This window comes from Rhinolophus sinicus, chromosome 3 (genome assembly GCF_057876585.1).
Source record: "Rhinolophus sinicus isolate RSI-liver-muscle chromosome 3, RSI-T2T, whole genome shotgun sequence".
Lineage (NCBI taxonomy): Eukaryota > Metazoa > Chordata > Mammalia > Chiroptera > Rhinolophidae > Rhinolophus > Rhinolophus sinicus.
In genome coordinates this window covers 151,907,789-151,925,718 of record NC_142503.1, presented here as the reverse complement: position 1 = coordinate 151,925,718, position 17,930 = coordinate 151,907,789, and the positions used below count along the sequence as shown (strand labels likewise).

Sequence of the window (17,930 nt, the reverse complement as noted above, 5' to 3'; positions counted from 1 at the left end):
TGTGACTGCCTAGCATTTCGTAATTTTGAATTTTACAATGGAGATTAATCTAAAAATTATCATTCCTTTATGAATGATTTAGTAAACCTGGTGAATTACTTGAAAAGTTGGCCTGTACCACGGGTCTAGGGCTTGAAAGCGGCGGCCCTACGCCCGTCCTTCTCATCAAAGCCCCGCCCTCCTTTCGCAAAACTTGAATGGCGTGCAGAAGCTGGTGGTGGGCGGGCCGTCCCAGGGCCCTGCGTGATGTCACTTCCAGGTTCTGCGAACATTTCCGGGTCGTTGGCCAAGCAGTGGTTTCTGCGGCGACCGCGGAGGTGGTGCGGGGAGTAGCTACCTCCTGCTGGGCTCCTGGCTGTGCTGCTTCTGTCTGCTCCGCGGCAGGAGGCGCCTTCTCCACAGGTACGGGGTGAGCTGGGCCCACGCTCCCTGTTCCCGTCCCCCAGAGCTGGGGCTACCTACGGTCGGTTGGGTCTTTTCCGAGGGCAGCGTTGAAGGCGAGGCCCTTCCCTCCCGGGTCTTGGCTAAGATCCGTTACCACCTTCGCTGCCGGATGGCCCCGTGGCCGGCACCCGGGAAGGGAAGGGAGGCGGCGGGTGACGGTTGCGTCTAGAGGCGGGAGGTTATCCGCCGGGCGCCCACTGAACGGTCCTAGGGGGAGGGCCTGCGCCTCAGCCCAGCGCCGAGTGTTTAGCCAGGATTCTTGAGCCAAAACATCCAGGGTTTTGCGGTGGGAGGTGCCGAGTATCCGGGGAGCACATTCCCTAAGTGTCTCATTCTTGCGCTTCGCTTGTATGAAGTCCACCTTCCAATTTCTTGCGAATTCCGGAAAGAATGAATTTAACTGAATGGTTTGATCTCCAAGGATGAGGACGGGAGTAACTGAGTTACTTACATGGGAGCTTTCTTTAATTTTATAAACTGCAAAATTAAAGCGCTAAATTTATACGGTTGATAACACGTCTAAAAGATTTGAACATTTCACAAGGAATTTTTAAGAATCTTAGATCATTAAAGTAAATAATTTTTACAAGCGTTTAAATAACAGCTAACTTTCACTAATTTTTATTGTGGTATAATAGACATATTTGTTTCAACATAATGATGACTCGATATTGGTATACATTGCGAAATAATCACCACAGTTACAAAAATTTTTTTCTTGTGAGGACTTTTAAGATCTACTCTGTTAGCAACTTTCAAATAGGCAATACAAATATTATTAGCTACAGTCACCATGTTGTACATTATATCCCAGGGCTTATTTTATAACTGGAAGTTTGTGCCTTTTGACAGCACCTTCCACCCTATGTTTGTTTATTTGTTTTAGATTCCACATAGGAGATGGTACAGTATTTGTTTTTCTCTGTCTTATTTCTCTTACCATAATACCCTCAAGGTTCATCCATGGTGTCGCAAGTGGCAAGGTTTTATTCTTTATTTTAGGGCCAAATAGTAAGTATTCCATCGTATACATAGCAGGGCTGCTTTATAATGTTGATAAGAAAAAAAAATTGATTCCCAGTGGGAGCCAGTTGTCTGTGCGGAGTTTGCGTGTACTCCCCCGTGTCTGTGGGTTTTCTCCAGGTGCTCCAGTTTCGTCCTGCATCCCAGAGAAGTGCGTGTGAGGTAAATTGACATGTCTACATTTGTCCCAGTCTGAGTGTGGGTGTGAGTGAGTGTGCCCTGCGATTGAAGGGTGTGCTGTCCAGGGTGGGTTCCCACCTTATACCCTGTACTGCTGGGATAGGCTCCAGCACTTGTGATCCTGAACTGGAATAAGCGGGTTAAAAAATAATGATCTTAGTTGTTTCTATTACTTTTTCTTAAATGTATGTATATAGCTCACATTTATTTTAATGTTTAATGTTAGATGTGTTTAGGGTCTGTCTTTAGAAGTGTGGTGATGTTTTTGTGACCAGAAATATACCATAAGAACTTAACTCTTGTTTGTATCAATTATCTGTGGTAAAATTGGTTTCGTTACAGTCCTTGCGCTTAAAGTCACAGTTTCCAAGAACCTAATGACAATGTTAAGTGAGGACTTAACTGTCTCTACCATGTCATCTTTATCCATTCATCCCTTGATGGACAGTTAGGATGCTTCCGTATCTTAGCTATTGTAAATAATGCTGGAACAAACATGGCGGTGAAAATATCTTAGAGTGTTTTTTGTTTTCTTCAGATAAATACCCAGAAGTGGAATTTTTGGGTCATATGGTAGTTCTGTGTTTAATTTTTTGAGGAACCTTCATACTGTGTTTTTTGTTTTTTTTTAAAGTAGGGTACAAATTTATTTACCCCTTGTTTATCTGGAATTATTATTACTATTATTATTTTATATTGGGGAACAGTGTGTTTCTCCAGGGCCCATCAGCTCCAAGTCGTTGTCCTTCAGTCTAGTTATGGAGGGTGCAGCTCATCTCCAAGTCCAATCACCCTTTTCAATCTTTAGTTGCCCCGGGGGGTGGGCTGGGTAGGAGGGGTGGGCACAGCCCACCATCCCCTGTGGGAATTGAACCCGCAATGTTGTATGGCACCTTGTTGAGAGCTCTCGATCTAACCAGCTGAGCCATCCGGCCGCCCCCACACTCTTTTCCGTAGTGGCTGCACCACTGTTACCTTCTCACCAACAGTGCACAAGGCTTTCCGTTTCTCCACATCCTCGCCAACACGTATTTCTTGACATTTTGAAAATATCCATTCTAACAGGCATGAGGTGTCATCTCATTATGATTTTGATTTACATTTCCTGATGATTAGTGATGTTGAGCATCTTTTCATATACCAGTTGGCCATCTGTATGTCTTTGGAAAAATACTCAGATCCTCTGCCCATTTTTTAATCAAGTTGTTTGTTTTTTGCTGTTGACTTGTATGACTTCTTTATATATAATTACAGATATTAACTCCTTATCGGATACATGATTTGCAAGTATTTTCTGCCGTGCAGTAGGCTGCCTTTTCATTTTGCTGTGCAGAAGCTCTTTAGTTTGGTGTAGTCCCACTTACTTATTTTTCCTTTTGTTGCCTTTGCTTTTGGAGTCAGATCCAAAAATTACTTAGCAAGACCGGTGTTAAAGACCTTCCCATCCATGTTTTCTTCTAGTTTTATGGTTTCAGGTCTTATATTCAAGTCTTTAATTCATTTCAAGTTACTTTTTGTGTATGGTGTAATAAGCTAGTTTGAGTTTTCTGGCATGTGACTGTCCAGTTTTCCAAGCACCATTTATTGAAGAGACTGTCCTTTCTCCATTGTATATTCTCGGCTCCTTTGTCATAGACTAATTGACCATATATGTGTGGGTTTATTTCTGGGTTCTCTGTTCTGTTGAGCTTTGTGTCTTTTTTTTTTAATGCCCATACCATACAGTTTTGATTGCTATAGCTTTGTAATATAGATTGAAATTAGGGAGCTGATAGCTCCAGCTCTGTTCCTTTTAAAGATTGCTTTGATCATTTGGAATCTTTTGTACTTCCTTATAAATTTTGGGATAGTTCTATTTCTGTGAAAAATGCCGTTGAATATTTGATAGAGATTGCACTGAATCTGTAGATTGCTTTGTATGGACTTTTTTAAATATTTTTTTTCAATTACAGTTGACATACAATATTATGTTAGTTTCAGGTGACAACATAGTGATTAGACATTTATATAACTTAACAAAGTGATCACCCCGATAAATCTAGTACCCATCTGACACCACACAGTTATTGCAATATTATTGACTATATTACCTATGCTGTACTTTACATCCCTGTGACGGTTTTTATAACTGGCATTTTGTACATCTTAGCCTCTTCACCTTTTTCTACCATCCTCCAACCACCCTCCCATCTGGCAACCGTCATTTTATTGTCTGTATATATGAGTTTGTTTCTGTTTTGTTCGTTTGTTTTGCAGATTCCACATAAAAGTGAGATCATATGGAATTTGTCTTTTTCTGTACCACTTATTTCACTTAGTATACAATATTCTAAGTCCATTCATGTTGTCGCAAATGGCAAGATTTCGTTCTTTTTATGGCTGAGTAATATTCCATTGTATATATGTACCACATCTTTACCATTTTGTCTATTGATGGACACTTAAGTTGAGGTTGCTACCATATCTTGGTTATTATAAATAAAGAATGCTGCAATACAGGTGCATAAATCTTTTTGAATTAGTGTTTTGAATTTCTTCAGATAAATGTACAGAAGTGGAATTGCTGTATCATATATTAGTTCAATTAAAATTTTTTAAAAAATTTTTTGGGGGTGGGGGGGTATATTGGGGAACAGTGTGTTTTTCCAGGGCCCATCAGCTCCAAGTCAAGTCATTTTCCTTCAATCTAATTGTGGAGGGCGCAGCTCATCTCCAGGTCGAGTCACCGTTTTCAATCTTTAGTGGCAGGGGGCGCAGCCCACCATCCCATGGGGGAATTGAACTGGCAGTCTTGTTGTTAGGAACTCACGCTCTAACCAACTAAGCCATCTGGCAGCTCAGCAGCAGCTCGTTGTCTTCAATCTAGCTGTGGAGGGCACAGCTCACTGGCTCATGTGGGAATCAAACTGGCAACCCTGTTGTTCAGAGCTCGCACTCTAACTAACTGAGCCATCTAGCCACTCCCTCAATTAAATTTTCTTGACAAACCTCCATACTGTTTTCCATAGAGGCTGCATCAATTTTCAATCCCACCAGTAGTGCACAAGGGTTCCCATTTCTCTACATCCTCACCAGCACCTGTTGTTTGTTGATTCATTGATGGTAGCCATTCTGACAGGTGTGAGGTGACATCTCATTGTGGTTTTAATTTGCATTTCCCTGATGGTTAGTGATGTTTGGGCATCTTTTCATATTTCTATTGGTCATCTGTATGTCCTCTTTGGAGAAATGTCTATTTAAATCCTCTGCCCATTTTTTTTATTGGATTATTTGTTTTGTTGATGTTAAGTTGTATGAATTCCTTATATATTTTGGATATTAACCCCTTATTGGCTGTATCGTTGGCGAATACCTTCTCCCATTTACGTAGGAAGTCTCCCATTCCGTAGGAAACCATCTATTGATGGTTTCCTTTGCTATGCAAAATTTTTTAGTTTGACATAGTCCCAATTTGTTTATTTTTTCTTTTGATTCCTTGTCCAAGATATATCAGAAAAAAATATTACTAAAAGAAATGTCAGAGTTTACTGCCCTGTTTTTTTCTAGGAGTTCTGTGGTTTCAGGTCTTACATATAAGTCTTTAATACATTTTGAGTTTATTCTTGTATATGGTTAAAGAAGGTGGTCTAGTTTCATTTTTTTGCGTGTATCCGGTTTTCTGAGCACCATTTATTGAAGAGTCTGTCTTTACCCCTATTATATATCCTTGCCTCCCAATATGGATTAATTATCCATATACGTGTGGGTTTATTTCTGGGTTCTCTGTTGTGTGTCTGTTTTCATGCCAGTGCCATGCTCTTTTCATTACTATAGACTTGTAGTACGAGGTCTGACAATTAAGTTCGCGAACTCGTCCTAGAAAAAGTGCTCCATACCTCATTGTTGAATATCACTATGGTGACCTTCAAAGTACTCCCCTTGGGAAGCTATGTACCAATGCCAGCCCCTAGTCCACCCTTCAAAGCAATTTTGGAACTTTTTCTGTAATGGCTGTCAGAGCTGTCATTGTACTACCCTTGATATCCTGAATGTTCAAAATGTCTTCCTTTCAATATTTCCTTTATCTTCAGGTAAAAAAAGAAGTCATTGGGGGCCAGATCAGGTGAGTAGGGAGGGTGTTCCAATACAGTTATTTGTTTACTGGCTAAAAACTCCCTCACAGACAGTGCTGTGTGAGCTGGTGCATTGTCGTGATGCAAGAGCCGAGGATTGTTGGTGAAAAGTGCAGGTCGTCTAATTTTTTTCATGCAGCCTTTTCAGCACTTCCAAATAGTAAATTTGGTTAACTGTTTGTCCAGTTGATACAAATTTATAATGAATAAGCCCTCTGATACCAAAAAAGGTTAGTAACATGATTGCAACACGTTCACAAAGTGAATTGTCAGACCTCGTATAGTATCTGGTAGCATGGTACCTCCAACTTTGTTCCTCTTAAGATTATTTTTGCTATTCAGGGATCTTGGGGCTCCACATAAAATTTAGGATTATTTGTTCCAGTGTGAAAATTGTCATTGGTATTTTCATAGGGATTGCATTGGATCTGTAGATTATTTGGGGTGGTATGAACATTTTAACGAAATTAATTCTTCCTTTCCATGAGCACAATATATGCATCCATTTATTTCTATCTTCAGTTTCTTTTTTCAGTGTCTTACAGTTTTCTGAGTATAGGTCTTTTATCTCCTTGGTTAAATTTATTCCTAGGTATTTTGTTCCTTTTGATGCAATTGTAAATGGGATTGTTTTCTTAATTTTTCTTTCTGATACTTCAGTATTTGTATATAAAAATGCCACTGATTTCTGAATATTAGTTTTGTATCCAGTTACTTTACTGAATTCATTTATTATAATTGTTTTTTGGGGACTACTTTAGAATTCTCTCTAGTATCATGTCATCTGTAAATAATGACTGTTTTACTTCTTTCCAATTCAGATGCCTTTAATTTTCAATTTTCTGTGGCTAGGACTTCCAATACTATGTTGAATAAAAGTGGTGAAAGTGGACATCTTTGTCTTGTTCTTGATCTTAAAAAGCTTTCAGCTTTTCACTGTTGAGTATGATGTTAGCTGTGGGTTTGTCATGTATGGCCTTTATGTGTTGAGGTGTGTTCCCTCTGTCCCCTTTGCTGAGAGTTATTATCATAAAGAGGTGTTGATTTTGTCAAATGTTTTTTTCTGTATCTATTGATATGATCATGTGGTTTTTATCCTTTATTTTATGTAGTGTATCATGTTAATTGATTTGCAGATATTGAACCAGCCTTGCATACTGGGAGTAAATCCCACTTGATTGTGGTGTATGGTCTTTCTCATGTATTGCTGAATTCGATTTGCTAATATTTTGTTGGCATCTATGTTCATCAGGGATAGTGGCCTATAATTTTCTTTTTTTTGTAGTGTCTTTGTCTGGTTTTGCCATCAGGGGTAGTATAGACATTTTAACAATATTCTTCCAATCCATAAGAATGGAATATCTTTTCATTTATTTGTGTCTTCAATTTCTTTCATCAATGTTTTATAGTTTTCAGTGTACAGGTCTTTCACCTCCTTGGTTAAATTTATTCCTAGACATTTTTTTCTTTCTGATGCAATTGTAAATAGAATTTTCTTAAATTATCTTGCTGATAGTTTGTTAACTTATAGCTATTACAGGTCACTCTTAGACTTTTGTCATAACACCAGATTCTGTACTCCTACATTTTCACGTTTATATCTCCCTATTGGAACCTCTCCTCGCCCTTTTTAACCTCCCTCCCCACTCACACACATTTAATTTACTGATTTTTTTTTGCCTTCATTTATTGAACAAATATTTGTTTCCTATGTGTGTCAGTTACTGTTTGTTCTTGATGCCTGGTTTACTTATAGATTTATAAGTAAATTATATAATATGTTAGGAGGTGATGGTGCCATCAGTAAACATAGCAGAATAAGGGGGATTGGGAAATTCCAGAGTGGAGGCTGGAGTTTGTATTTCAAATACTGCAGTCAATTTAGGTCTGATTACGTACGTGCTTTATTCAAAGGAATTAAGAGAACCAAGTGAATATTTGGGGGAAGAATATTCCAGGTAGAAAGAATAGCTTTTTCAAAGGCTTCCATAGGCTGGAACATGTCTGTCATGGCCTAAGCATAACAAGGAAGCCAGTGAGTCTGGAGAAGGGCAAGAGCAAGGGAGAGATGGTAGATAAATTCAGAAACATAGTAGGTAGCCAGATTATTCTAAGGACTAGTGAAATGGAAGCCATGGGAAGTTTTGAGCAGAGAAGGGTTATGTTCTAACCTATGTTTTAAAAGATCACCTGGCTGCTGAGTTGGGATTAGAGTGTAGGGGGCAAGCATGGAAGGAAGGAAAGCAGTTGGGAATCCATTTCAATAACCCAAATGACAGATGGTAGAAATACAGATGAGGGTGCTAGCAATGGAAACGGTGAGAAATGGTGGGATTCTGAATGCATTTTGAAGGAAGAGTTTACAGGATTTGCTAGGGATTGGATGTGGAGGTGAGATTGGGAGTATGGGGGATAACTTCAAAGGTTTTTGCCTAAGCCCATGGAAGTATAGAGTGATATCAACTGAGATGGGAAAGACAACAAGTAGAGATGTTGAGTAGGCCGTTGGATCCAGGAGTGAGTTCAGGGGAGAGGTCTGTGCTGGCATATGAAGTTGGGAGTCACAGCAATGATATTTAAAGCCATGAGACTGAATGTTACCACCAAGGAATGAGCATAGACAGAAAGCAGCAGAGAACCAAGGATGGTGTCTTGTGACATTAAAAGTTCAGGGAGAAGAGGGTCAACCAACAAACAATATTGAGAAGAATGAACCAGTGAGTTTAAGAGAACAACCCAAAAAATGTGGTTTCCCGCAAGCTAAACCAAGTCTTTATCAAAGAAGAGGGAGTAATCCCTGTGTCAAATGCTTAAATCTGGTGAAAACTGAGAATTGAGGATTAGTTTTACCAATTGATGTCTGTCCCCATCTGTTTCATTTGAGTGTGCGAGGCAAAAGCCTATAAGGAGTGAGTTTAAGAGAAAAATAGGAGAAAAGGAATGAGAGACAGTGAGAACAGACAACTCTTCCAAGTTCTGTTGCAAAGAGGAACAGAAATAGTGTAGCGGGTGAAGGAAGTGGATTGAGACTTTTTTTAAAAGATGGGAGAAGTACCCACCTATTTGCTGATGGGAATGATTGATAGAGATGGGAAATTTGATGGTGAGGGAGAGAAGGACTGATTGTATTTTTGGAACAATATCCTTGAGTGGACTAGAGGGGATAGGACGTGACACACAGGTAGGTATTTAGGTAACAGCACGGATAGTTCAACTGTTAATGACAGACATGTAGGCAAAGTATATGGGTACAGATATTGTAGGTGGTTAGATGTAATTTTGAGAGTCTGGAGGTTTTCATTGCTTCAGTTTCCTCAGTAAAGTAGAAATCTTTGTATTGCATTCAGATATCTTTATAATATCTGATATTATAAAGGTATTTTGAAATACCACAAGGTTATTTGTTCAGAAGAATTTATTGAATACATACTGCATACTAGGCATTATTCTAAATGGTAAACATATAACTTCATGGAAAATCAGTTGTAGTGGATGGAAACAGAATAAGCACATATATGTCAACTTCAATTAATGATACGATGAGAATAAAGAAGTGTAAGGGGGAAGGGAGATCGTTCTTTTGTATAAATTGGTCACAGAAGTCCTGTCTGATGAAGTGACCAACTTATACCAAAGAACGATCTCCCTTCCCCCTTACACTTCTTTATTCTCATCGTATCATTAATTGAAGTTGACATATATGTGCTTATTCTGTTTCCATCCACTACAACAGGTTTTCCATGAAGTTATATATTTATATTTGAGCAGAGATCTGAATCAAATGAGGAAGTGAACCATGCAGGTATCTGAGAAGGACATCTGAAGCAAAAGGAACAGCCATTGCGAAGGTCCTAAAGCAAGAATTCTTACCATGTTGAAGAGCAAGGACCCAGTCTGGAGCGAATGAGGGAGTACGTGGAAGCAGAAAAGTTCAGAGAGTTAAGTCGGAGACCCAGATCTTATAGGCCTTGCAACCAGTAGAAGGATGTTTTTATTCTGAGATGGGATACTGGTCTTGGGGGTTTTGAATAAATGAGTGATGTGGTTTATGTTTTAAAAGGCTTGGTGTAGCTGCTCTGCGGGGTGTGGGTGGGGTGGGATAGGCAAGAGTAGAAACTGGGCTGTCACAGTACTCTTAGTGACACCATAATGGTGACTTCTAATAGTGGCGAAGGTAAAAGTTGTCAGATTCTGGCTGTGTTTAGAAGGAAGAGCTGAAAGGATTGGCTAACAAATTTGATGTCGAGCGAGAGAAGTTAATGTTGACTATTAAGGTTTCTGGGCTGTCTTACTGTGAGACTGGATTTACTGTTTAGTGAGGTGGGCAAACTCAGGGCAGAAAAGGTTCAGAGGGGCACTATGAGGAATTTGGTTTTGACAAATTTATTTAGCTGCCTACTTGATAATTCCATCTAGTAGCAAGTAGGCAATTGTATATATGGCACCAAGGGGAGAAGTCAGGACTGGAAGTAATTGGAGAGTCATCAGCAGATAGATAGTATTCAAAGCATAAGCCAAGATGAGATGACTAAGGGAGTAAAGAAAGCATACAGAGAAGACGTGCTAGAAGCCTGAAGGTAGTTAGAAGTTGGGGTGCTGAGGAGGAACCCACAAAAGAAAACCAGAAATACACAGTAAGTGGTATCCAGTGACGTGGGAGGAGAGAACTGAGTGTGGGGTCCCAAAAGCCAAAGAAAAGGCTTCAAGAAGACAGGAACGGTCTAGTGTATCAAAAACTCACACGATCTAGTGTATCAAAAACTCACACGGTGCGTAATGTGAAGACTAACAACTGATCATTATTTTTGCTTAGTGTTACCTGATGATTACTCCTTGACTATATCTCCTCTGTTCATCTCCAAACTGAAAGTTCCATGAGGTCGGGGTCTTATACTTGACATGCAGTAGAAGCTCAGTAAATATTTGTTGAATCTGTACTTCTGCCACGCTCATCCCTCATCTCTTTCTAATCTTGTGCTCATGTACATTTCTTCATATGGCTGCCAGTTGTCTGACCTTTCCTGCCAGGAATGCTTCAGGGGCTCCCCATTACCTGCATTATAAAACCCTGTACCTCTCCTGATGGAACAAATCCAACCGCCATCTTTTTCAGCTTCATCTCCTACCACTTACAATTTGTACTTACACCCTAATAATCCGGGATATTTTGTATTTCTCTTCACAAACTGTTTGGCTTTCCTCTCTTGCTTGGCTAAAGTCTAGCTTGAAGAATCAGGATGCTTTGGTGAGTCAACTCAGTCAGTCCACAGTCACCTCCGTAGTGTGCTTTATTCCTCTGTCACAGTTTATTTATTCTCTGTTGAATTTAAAGTTTTTGTATGTCTGTGACCTTCCCTAGAGTATAACTTTTAGGGTCAGGAGTGTATTTTATTTCACCTTCTTCTCCCTGGTACCTATCACAGTGCTATCTTCTTGGTAGGCACTCTGTAAGTACCAAATTTTAAGGAAAATGATGGGGAAGTCATGTAAATGTGAGCTGAAGATTGTCTGAATCAGTTACTTGACAGTAAGTAGAAAGGAATGGTACATGGTAAATTCTACGCTAGGTCATAATGCAAACTTTTGAAAGAAATGGTAAAGATGTACATTTTAATAAATATAGAGAGTACCAAAAAATGTATACACATTTTAAGAAAGGAAAACTGTATTAAAATTGTAATACTCAATATATACCAATAAAAGATGAATACAAGTCACGTTTGACTTCTGCAATTACAAGAGGTGCTCAAAGTGGTTACCATCAGCGTCCAGACACTTCTCATTATGGTGAACTACTGCTTGAGCAACGTTGACCGAAGTGTCCACTTGTATACATTTTTTTGGCACCTCCAGTTTGTCTATACTTTGTATAAAGGACTATAAATGCCTATGTCAAAATAGCAAAAATTAATTAGAAAATAATTTTTAACTATTCCTTGTGATTCTAAAATTATATAGTAATTTGCAATTACTAAGAGTTCTGATAGTATATTAGAATATATATATGAGTATTAGAATATAAAGAATTGTGAAGTAGACTTTCATACATGTTTTATAATGTTTTCTTTTTTAATACTTTTATATTAAATTTTTAGGAGATCAATGCAAGACTGAATAAGAAAAAAAAACAATTTCTTCCTTCTAAGCCATGGCATATCAGTTATACAGAAATACCACTTTGGGAAACAGTCTTCAGGAAAGCCTCGATGAGCTCATACAGGTACGAGACTAAAAGTCAACATTTTTGTTTAAAATGGGTCTATCATAATTCTGTTACCGTGTTTCCCCGAAAATAAAACCTAGCCAGACCATCAGCTCTAATGCGTCTTTTGGAGCAAAAATAAATATAAGACCCAGTATTGTATTGTATTACATTACATTATATTTCATATATTATGTAAGACTCAGTCTTATATTAAAATAAGACTTGGTCTTATATTAATTTTTGCTTCAAAAGATGCATTAGAGCTGATGGTCTATCTAGGTCTTATTTTCGGGGAAACGCGGTATATCTATTATCCCAGGCAAAGAGGTTAAATGTGTTAGACCGTTTGACCCAGTAAGTCAGTATTTAGATTAATAATCTTTAATTCCTGTGTATTATACCAGGATGACTATGGGGCATATAATATGATGATTGAATGATATAGTTGAATATATCTAAATTTTCAAAGATTTTTGTTAAAGATTAGAATATTGGTTTTCTCCTCATTTATAAGAAATGTAGCTTTAAGATAATTTTGAACAATTTAATAGTCATGAGATTTCAGAATTTATATTTCAATTTTAGGACAATTAACCTATTTTTTATATGAACCTCTCTCATTTAAGAAGTATTTCCATTTGTTTTCATATATTTAATGAGCTTCAATAAGCTGTATTAGATTTTTAAAAATATATTATTGGTCCTGTTTTTTATTTAAAAGAAACTTTAATTTATTGAACACCTCTTTCCAAACTCTGTGAAGGAATGATAGAGTTTTGTCCTGATAATGTAATACCACTTCATATTTTCTTCTTAAAATTACGTTTGTGTCAACATATTGCAAGAAAATATTGTCCAACTTTGCTTCTTAATTGTCAGTTACGGCAAAGGAGAATAAGAAATTCTAGTTTAGAGGCTCTGGTTAGCCTCAGTTAAATTTTTGATAATTCATATTTTTGTTTATTTTGTCTTTAATGCTCTTCTGATTTATGACCCTTACTTTTCCTCAGTCTCAACAGATCACCCCCCAACTTGCCCTTCAAGTTCTACTTCAGTTTGATAAGGCTATAAATTCAGCATTGGCTCAGAGGGTCAGGAACAGAGTCAATTTCAGGGTAAGGAAATTTTCCTAAATCTAGAATCCTGCACCCATGGTTGTTATGACAGGTTTTTTTTAGGACCCCTACATATTTGTTAGTCATAAAGGAACAGATGGCTTTAATCAAATTTTGGAACATATTTTATAATAACTAAATTATACTTTACTTTTAAATGACATAGATACTAAGATACAGAGTTTTTTTAGGTTTTTGTTCCATTGTATTATAAATCAGCCTCTGTATGTTTGGTTACCTTCCCTGAAGAATTACTGAAATTTCAAACGCCTGAAACGCAGGTTTGCAGGTAAGTGACAGAGTAATCACATAAGGTTCAGTTACGTTTTTCAAACTTTGAGCTTCACGCAGTCCAAGAAAGCACAGGGTTCTCTCTAGAAACTCCATTTTGTCACCCTCCCCATTACTCTTAGATAACATGGCTTATAAATACCTGAACTGGTGGTAGATAGCAGTCTGTTCTGGTAACTAGGTTTTATTCGAGTCATTTGTTTTGAACAGTAATCCCCATCTAAACCAAATTATCTTTCTCAATTTGATGGTAAATTCAGATTAATGAAGGCCCATTGAAAGAATCATGATTTACCCCATTGTGATACTTATAAAATCATTTAGTATATAGTGATTTTGGTTATTATATTTAATATTTATGCTTATTTTATGGTTATGCATAGCTATAAAGTAGAAATTAAAAGTTTAAAAATATATGAAAATCAATATATAAAAAGAACATACAGCTTAATTTTCATTTAAGAGAACCTCAGTGTTTGGGGTTTTGGTTTTTTGTGTGATGAAAAACACAAAAGAAAGTTTTATTTATTCAGCAAACATTTATTTCAGTTCCTGTTACATACCAGGCATTGTTCTGGATATTGGGTATACAGAGAGGAGCAAGATAGACAAAGCCCCATTTAACTTAGACTGCATGTATTTTATATTCATATAAATAAGTCTCTTACCAGTTTCCTATGCCTAAACATCTGGAGTAGAGTGTGTCTTTAAAACTATAAAATTTTATCAGTGGACTTTTAACAGTAGTGATTTAAGCAAAATTAGTTTGCTTTTGTTTTTGTATGTGTTTACTTGTTTCTATGATCTCCCCTGCTAACCTAAGCTCATTGAGGCAGGATCGTATTTGTATTGCTTACCACGGTGTCCTCATTAAATTCATTCATTCATAGCTATAATAGTTTCCCTGATTGTTTTTACTTGATAGAACATTTAGCTAAAATGCAGTTTATACTAGTACAAGTAACGCTTGCAAGAAATATTTTTGTGCTGATGCTTTGATTCTGAATTGAAGGTTTTAGGCTTATAAATATCTTGTCGAATACTAAATTTCATATGTGAATATGTGTGTGCCTGTGTGTGTATCTCAGGTTTTGATGGTATTCTGTCAGTGTCCATACTTGCAGTCTCACCCTTTTAATGTTCAAGGATATATTCCTGCTCCTTAAAAAGAAAAACTTGAGAAGAATTTCAGTTACACATGACAATAGTATTGTAGTCTTAGTGGCTAACACAGTAATTCACCAGAGCTACATCATAGGACTAAAATTAATGTTTGTAGGAAATCACTGCTTTTGTGCAACTGCAGAAAATTAACGTACACAATAACACATGTTTTTTTTAAATGTGTTTACATAAAAATTCAAATGAACTTTCATAAGTTAGCCACATGAGGGCAGTAGATATACAAATTTCCATTCAGCTTTCTTCAAATTTCAGGTACTTTGCAGACTCCTACAGTGCTAAAAATTGTCTGCTAACTAAAAACTTTTAACTCTTCCCTTAGCAAGCTTATCTAGGGATTTTTTTTTCTGTTAGGATGAAAATTAAGAAAAATCTTAAATAAGCTAAGTATTAATCATACTATTTTAAGAATTATGTATTTGAGTTCTCTTAAATTGCTTTGAAGAAAAGTGTGAGGAAAAAATGACTTCATGTTATGTCTAAATGTTTTGTTTTAAAGGGCTCTCTAAATACGTACAGATTCTGCGATAATGTGTGGACTTTTGTATTGAATGATGTTGAATTCAGAGAGGTGACAGAACTTATTAAAGTGGATAAAGTGAAAATTGTAGCCTGTGATGGTAAAAGTAAGTGTTCACCTAATCACTGTGAAAGCATAGCAACTTAAAGTCTTGTTTTTAATGCATCTTTAGAAAATTTTCGTCTGAAATTAAGGTGGAAAATAGCCAATGATCCACTCCCAGACAGAGACCTGGATTCTATCTCAACTACATTCTGACTTCTAAATCTCACTCAAACAGGCCACTTACTGATTTTAGTATAAATATTTCATATGACACGTGGACTACTTCCACAGATAGAATTTGTCGGGCTGGGGGTGGATTTTAGCTGCAAATGTGGAGTGTTTATCAGTCTTTTTCACAACCATCTTTTTCTTTAAGGAAGTATTTAATTTTGACAATTTATCCTATGATTTCTGGAGCCCTATATATTTTATATTTAAAAAGTAATTAAGATTTTAATTAACCATAAGAACCTTATCGGTCATAATAGTAAATATTTGTTCCTCTAATCTGTTATGCCTATACAGGTGTATTTTCCACAACACACCGAGGAACTTTTTCAGGTCCTTAAATGTTTCAAAAACTATACTATGATTATTTACATTCTTAAATATTAGGTTGTGCAAAAGTAATTGCGGTTTAAAAGGTTAAACTGCAAAACCGCAATTACTTTTGCACCAACCTAATATTAAACGTACTTACTTTATGATCTGAACCATTTGAATTTAAAGCAGCTATTTCTGAAATTAAATAGAGAGGACTGTCACTTGTCAAGGAAGGGGAGTTTTGAAAAGCAAGAGAAAGAGAAATGTAGAAAGTAATACCCTACATTTCTCAGATTGAGGGTTGAGGTTTTTTTGTTCTGTACATTTTGGGTTTGAAAAGAAATAATCTAATCACTGAAAAAATGTAGAGAAGAAAAACATTTGTAACAATATTTGGAGATAACATTTCACTTTTAATGTTTTGTTGTATAACCTAGTCTATACTTGTTTGCATTAACATGTATACACATACATACATTTGCGAATACCAATTTTCACACATAAGTCATTATTCTCTTAAACCTGACTTTTATAAAGAAATAGTCTCTTCCAGATGTCAGAAAGTCTCTGAAACTAGCAGTGTTACAGTTACTTGTACCTTTCAGAGGGTTAACTAATCCTTCTAAGAATTTTAAAAGCATAGGTGACTTTTTAATATAGTCATCAAATACTCAGATCTTTTTTGTCATTCAGCAAGGAACAATGTTATTTTATAGTTCCTGGATCAGAAGATAACATTTCTATTTCAGATATAATGTATACTTTTGTCTATAGTTTCCTTATAATTTAGGTTAATAGCATCTTCATAATCATAACCCTAAGGTTTTTAAGTTTTTACTAGACCTCTATCAAAATAAGTTAATGATGTAGCCCAATACTGTCCAGTAAAACTTGTATTCATGGAAATGTTCATTGTGTGCAATTTCTAATAGCCACATAAGGCTATTAAGCATTTGACATGTGTCAGGGCAGCTGAGAAATTTAATGTTTTAATTTTTATATAATTTTATTAACTTTAATCAATTTAAATAGCCACATGTGGCTAGCCCAGTGCCTAGCATATTGAACAGCACAGATGTCGAGTAGTAGTGTAATTTTCAATCATTTGAAACATAACTAAGAACCAAAATGTCAGTAAAGAAGGCCTCTGAGTAAACTTAAATAACATGTGTTTTTACTTACAGGAGCTCCTGTCTGGGGGTCCTTAGAGGGTATATTACTCTTACTTAAAGATACAAGTTATCTGTTTTTGGGAACTTAGTGGATGAAAGGTAGCAAATCAGCCTTACCTATTGCAGTGGTTTCTGAGGCGCTTGCCCCACTTACAGCACAGAGTAGTAATTTTCAAAGAAAAAGTTGAGTGTTCAAGAGAAGCTTAGATTGTGTACCATGTACTCTATGTCAGCAGAAAAGAATACAATTGTAGAAAGTTTTCTTTCCAAAATGAAAACGTAAATGGTTTGGCATTTAGAGGTAGAAGTTTAAGTAATTAAGAAAATATCATTCCTTAGTAACCAGATAAATGCAGTGCTATTATGAAATAAGCCCATTTGAGTTACAGAGAAAAAAAAAAAAGATAGCTAGAATTTCAGTCTGTTTCTCACTAGGATTTAAGTACGATTTTCTTCTAATTATGTTATAGTCCTTTGTGGTTTAAAATTTTAGGACAGTAAAGGATCTAAAAAAAATAGGTTGTTAGCAATTATATAAACCAAATGTAATGGTACATGGTTTTTCTCTAGGATAATATGGAGAGCTAAGCATTATCGTTTTACCTCTGCCTTAAAAGGAAAGTTAAGTTCTCAAGGTATTTCCATGGTCAGCTTCCCTCTTTGACTTTGCTTCCTCTTCTTCCCCACCCCTCAAACTATCAGCACTATTGCTTCCTATTTTATTTTAAGATATTAAAATATTTGAATTTAAAAGTAAGTTGCTCACTGAATTTACTCTTTCTCTTCTCTGTTTTCCTAGATACTGGCTCCAATACTACAGAATGAATAGAAAAATGGCTTTTTTTATGCCGTCTTCTGTTATTATTCATCACTTTTTAAAGAGAAGCATAGAAGAGACTTTTTTTTATTTATTCTAGGACTGCAAAAATGACTACACTGTGCTATACTATCAGAGAATCCAGTAGAAAGAAGCTTATAACTCTAGCCTCTTACATTACCTTTATTATACAGCATGAAGAAACAGAACTTTTTTTAATGACAAATCAAATGTTGTTGCCTTCCTAATAACGTTCTTTAATAAACTCATTTTAAAACTCA

At 36.5% G+C, this 17,930-nt stretch overlaps 1 protein-coding gene across 1 annotated transcript; it reads left to right on the top strand.

Annotated features, from left to right (window-relative positions):
• Positions 1–265: 265 nt before the first annotated feature.
• Positions 266–17,930, top strand: GTF2A2 (general transcription factor IIA subunit 2). The gene is made up of 5 exons (XM_019732219.2): positions 266–402; positions 11,855–11,979; positions 12,975–13,079; positions 15,052–15,178; positions 17,632–17,930. Exons 2-5 carry the CDS (start codon positions 11,908–11,910, stop codon positions 17,655–17,657), a joined length of 330 nt encoding a protein of 109 aa, XP_019587778.1. The 5' UTR covers positions 266–402; positions 11,855–11,907; the 3' UTR covers positions 17,658–17,930.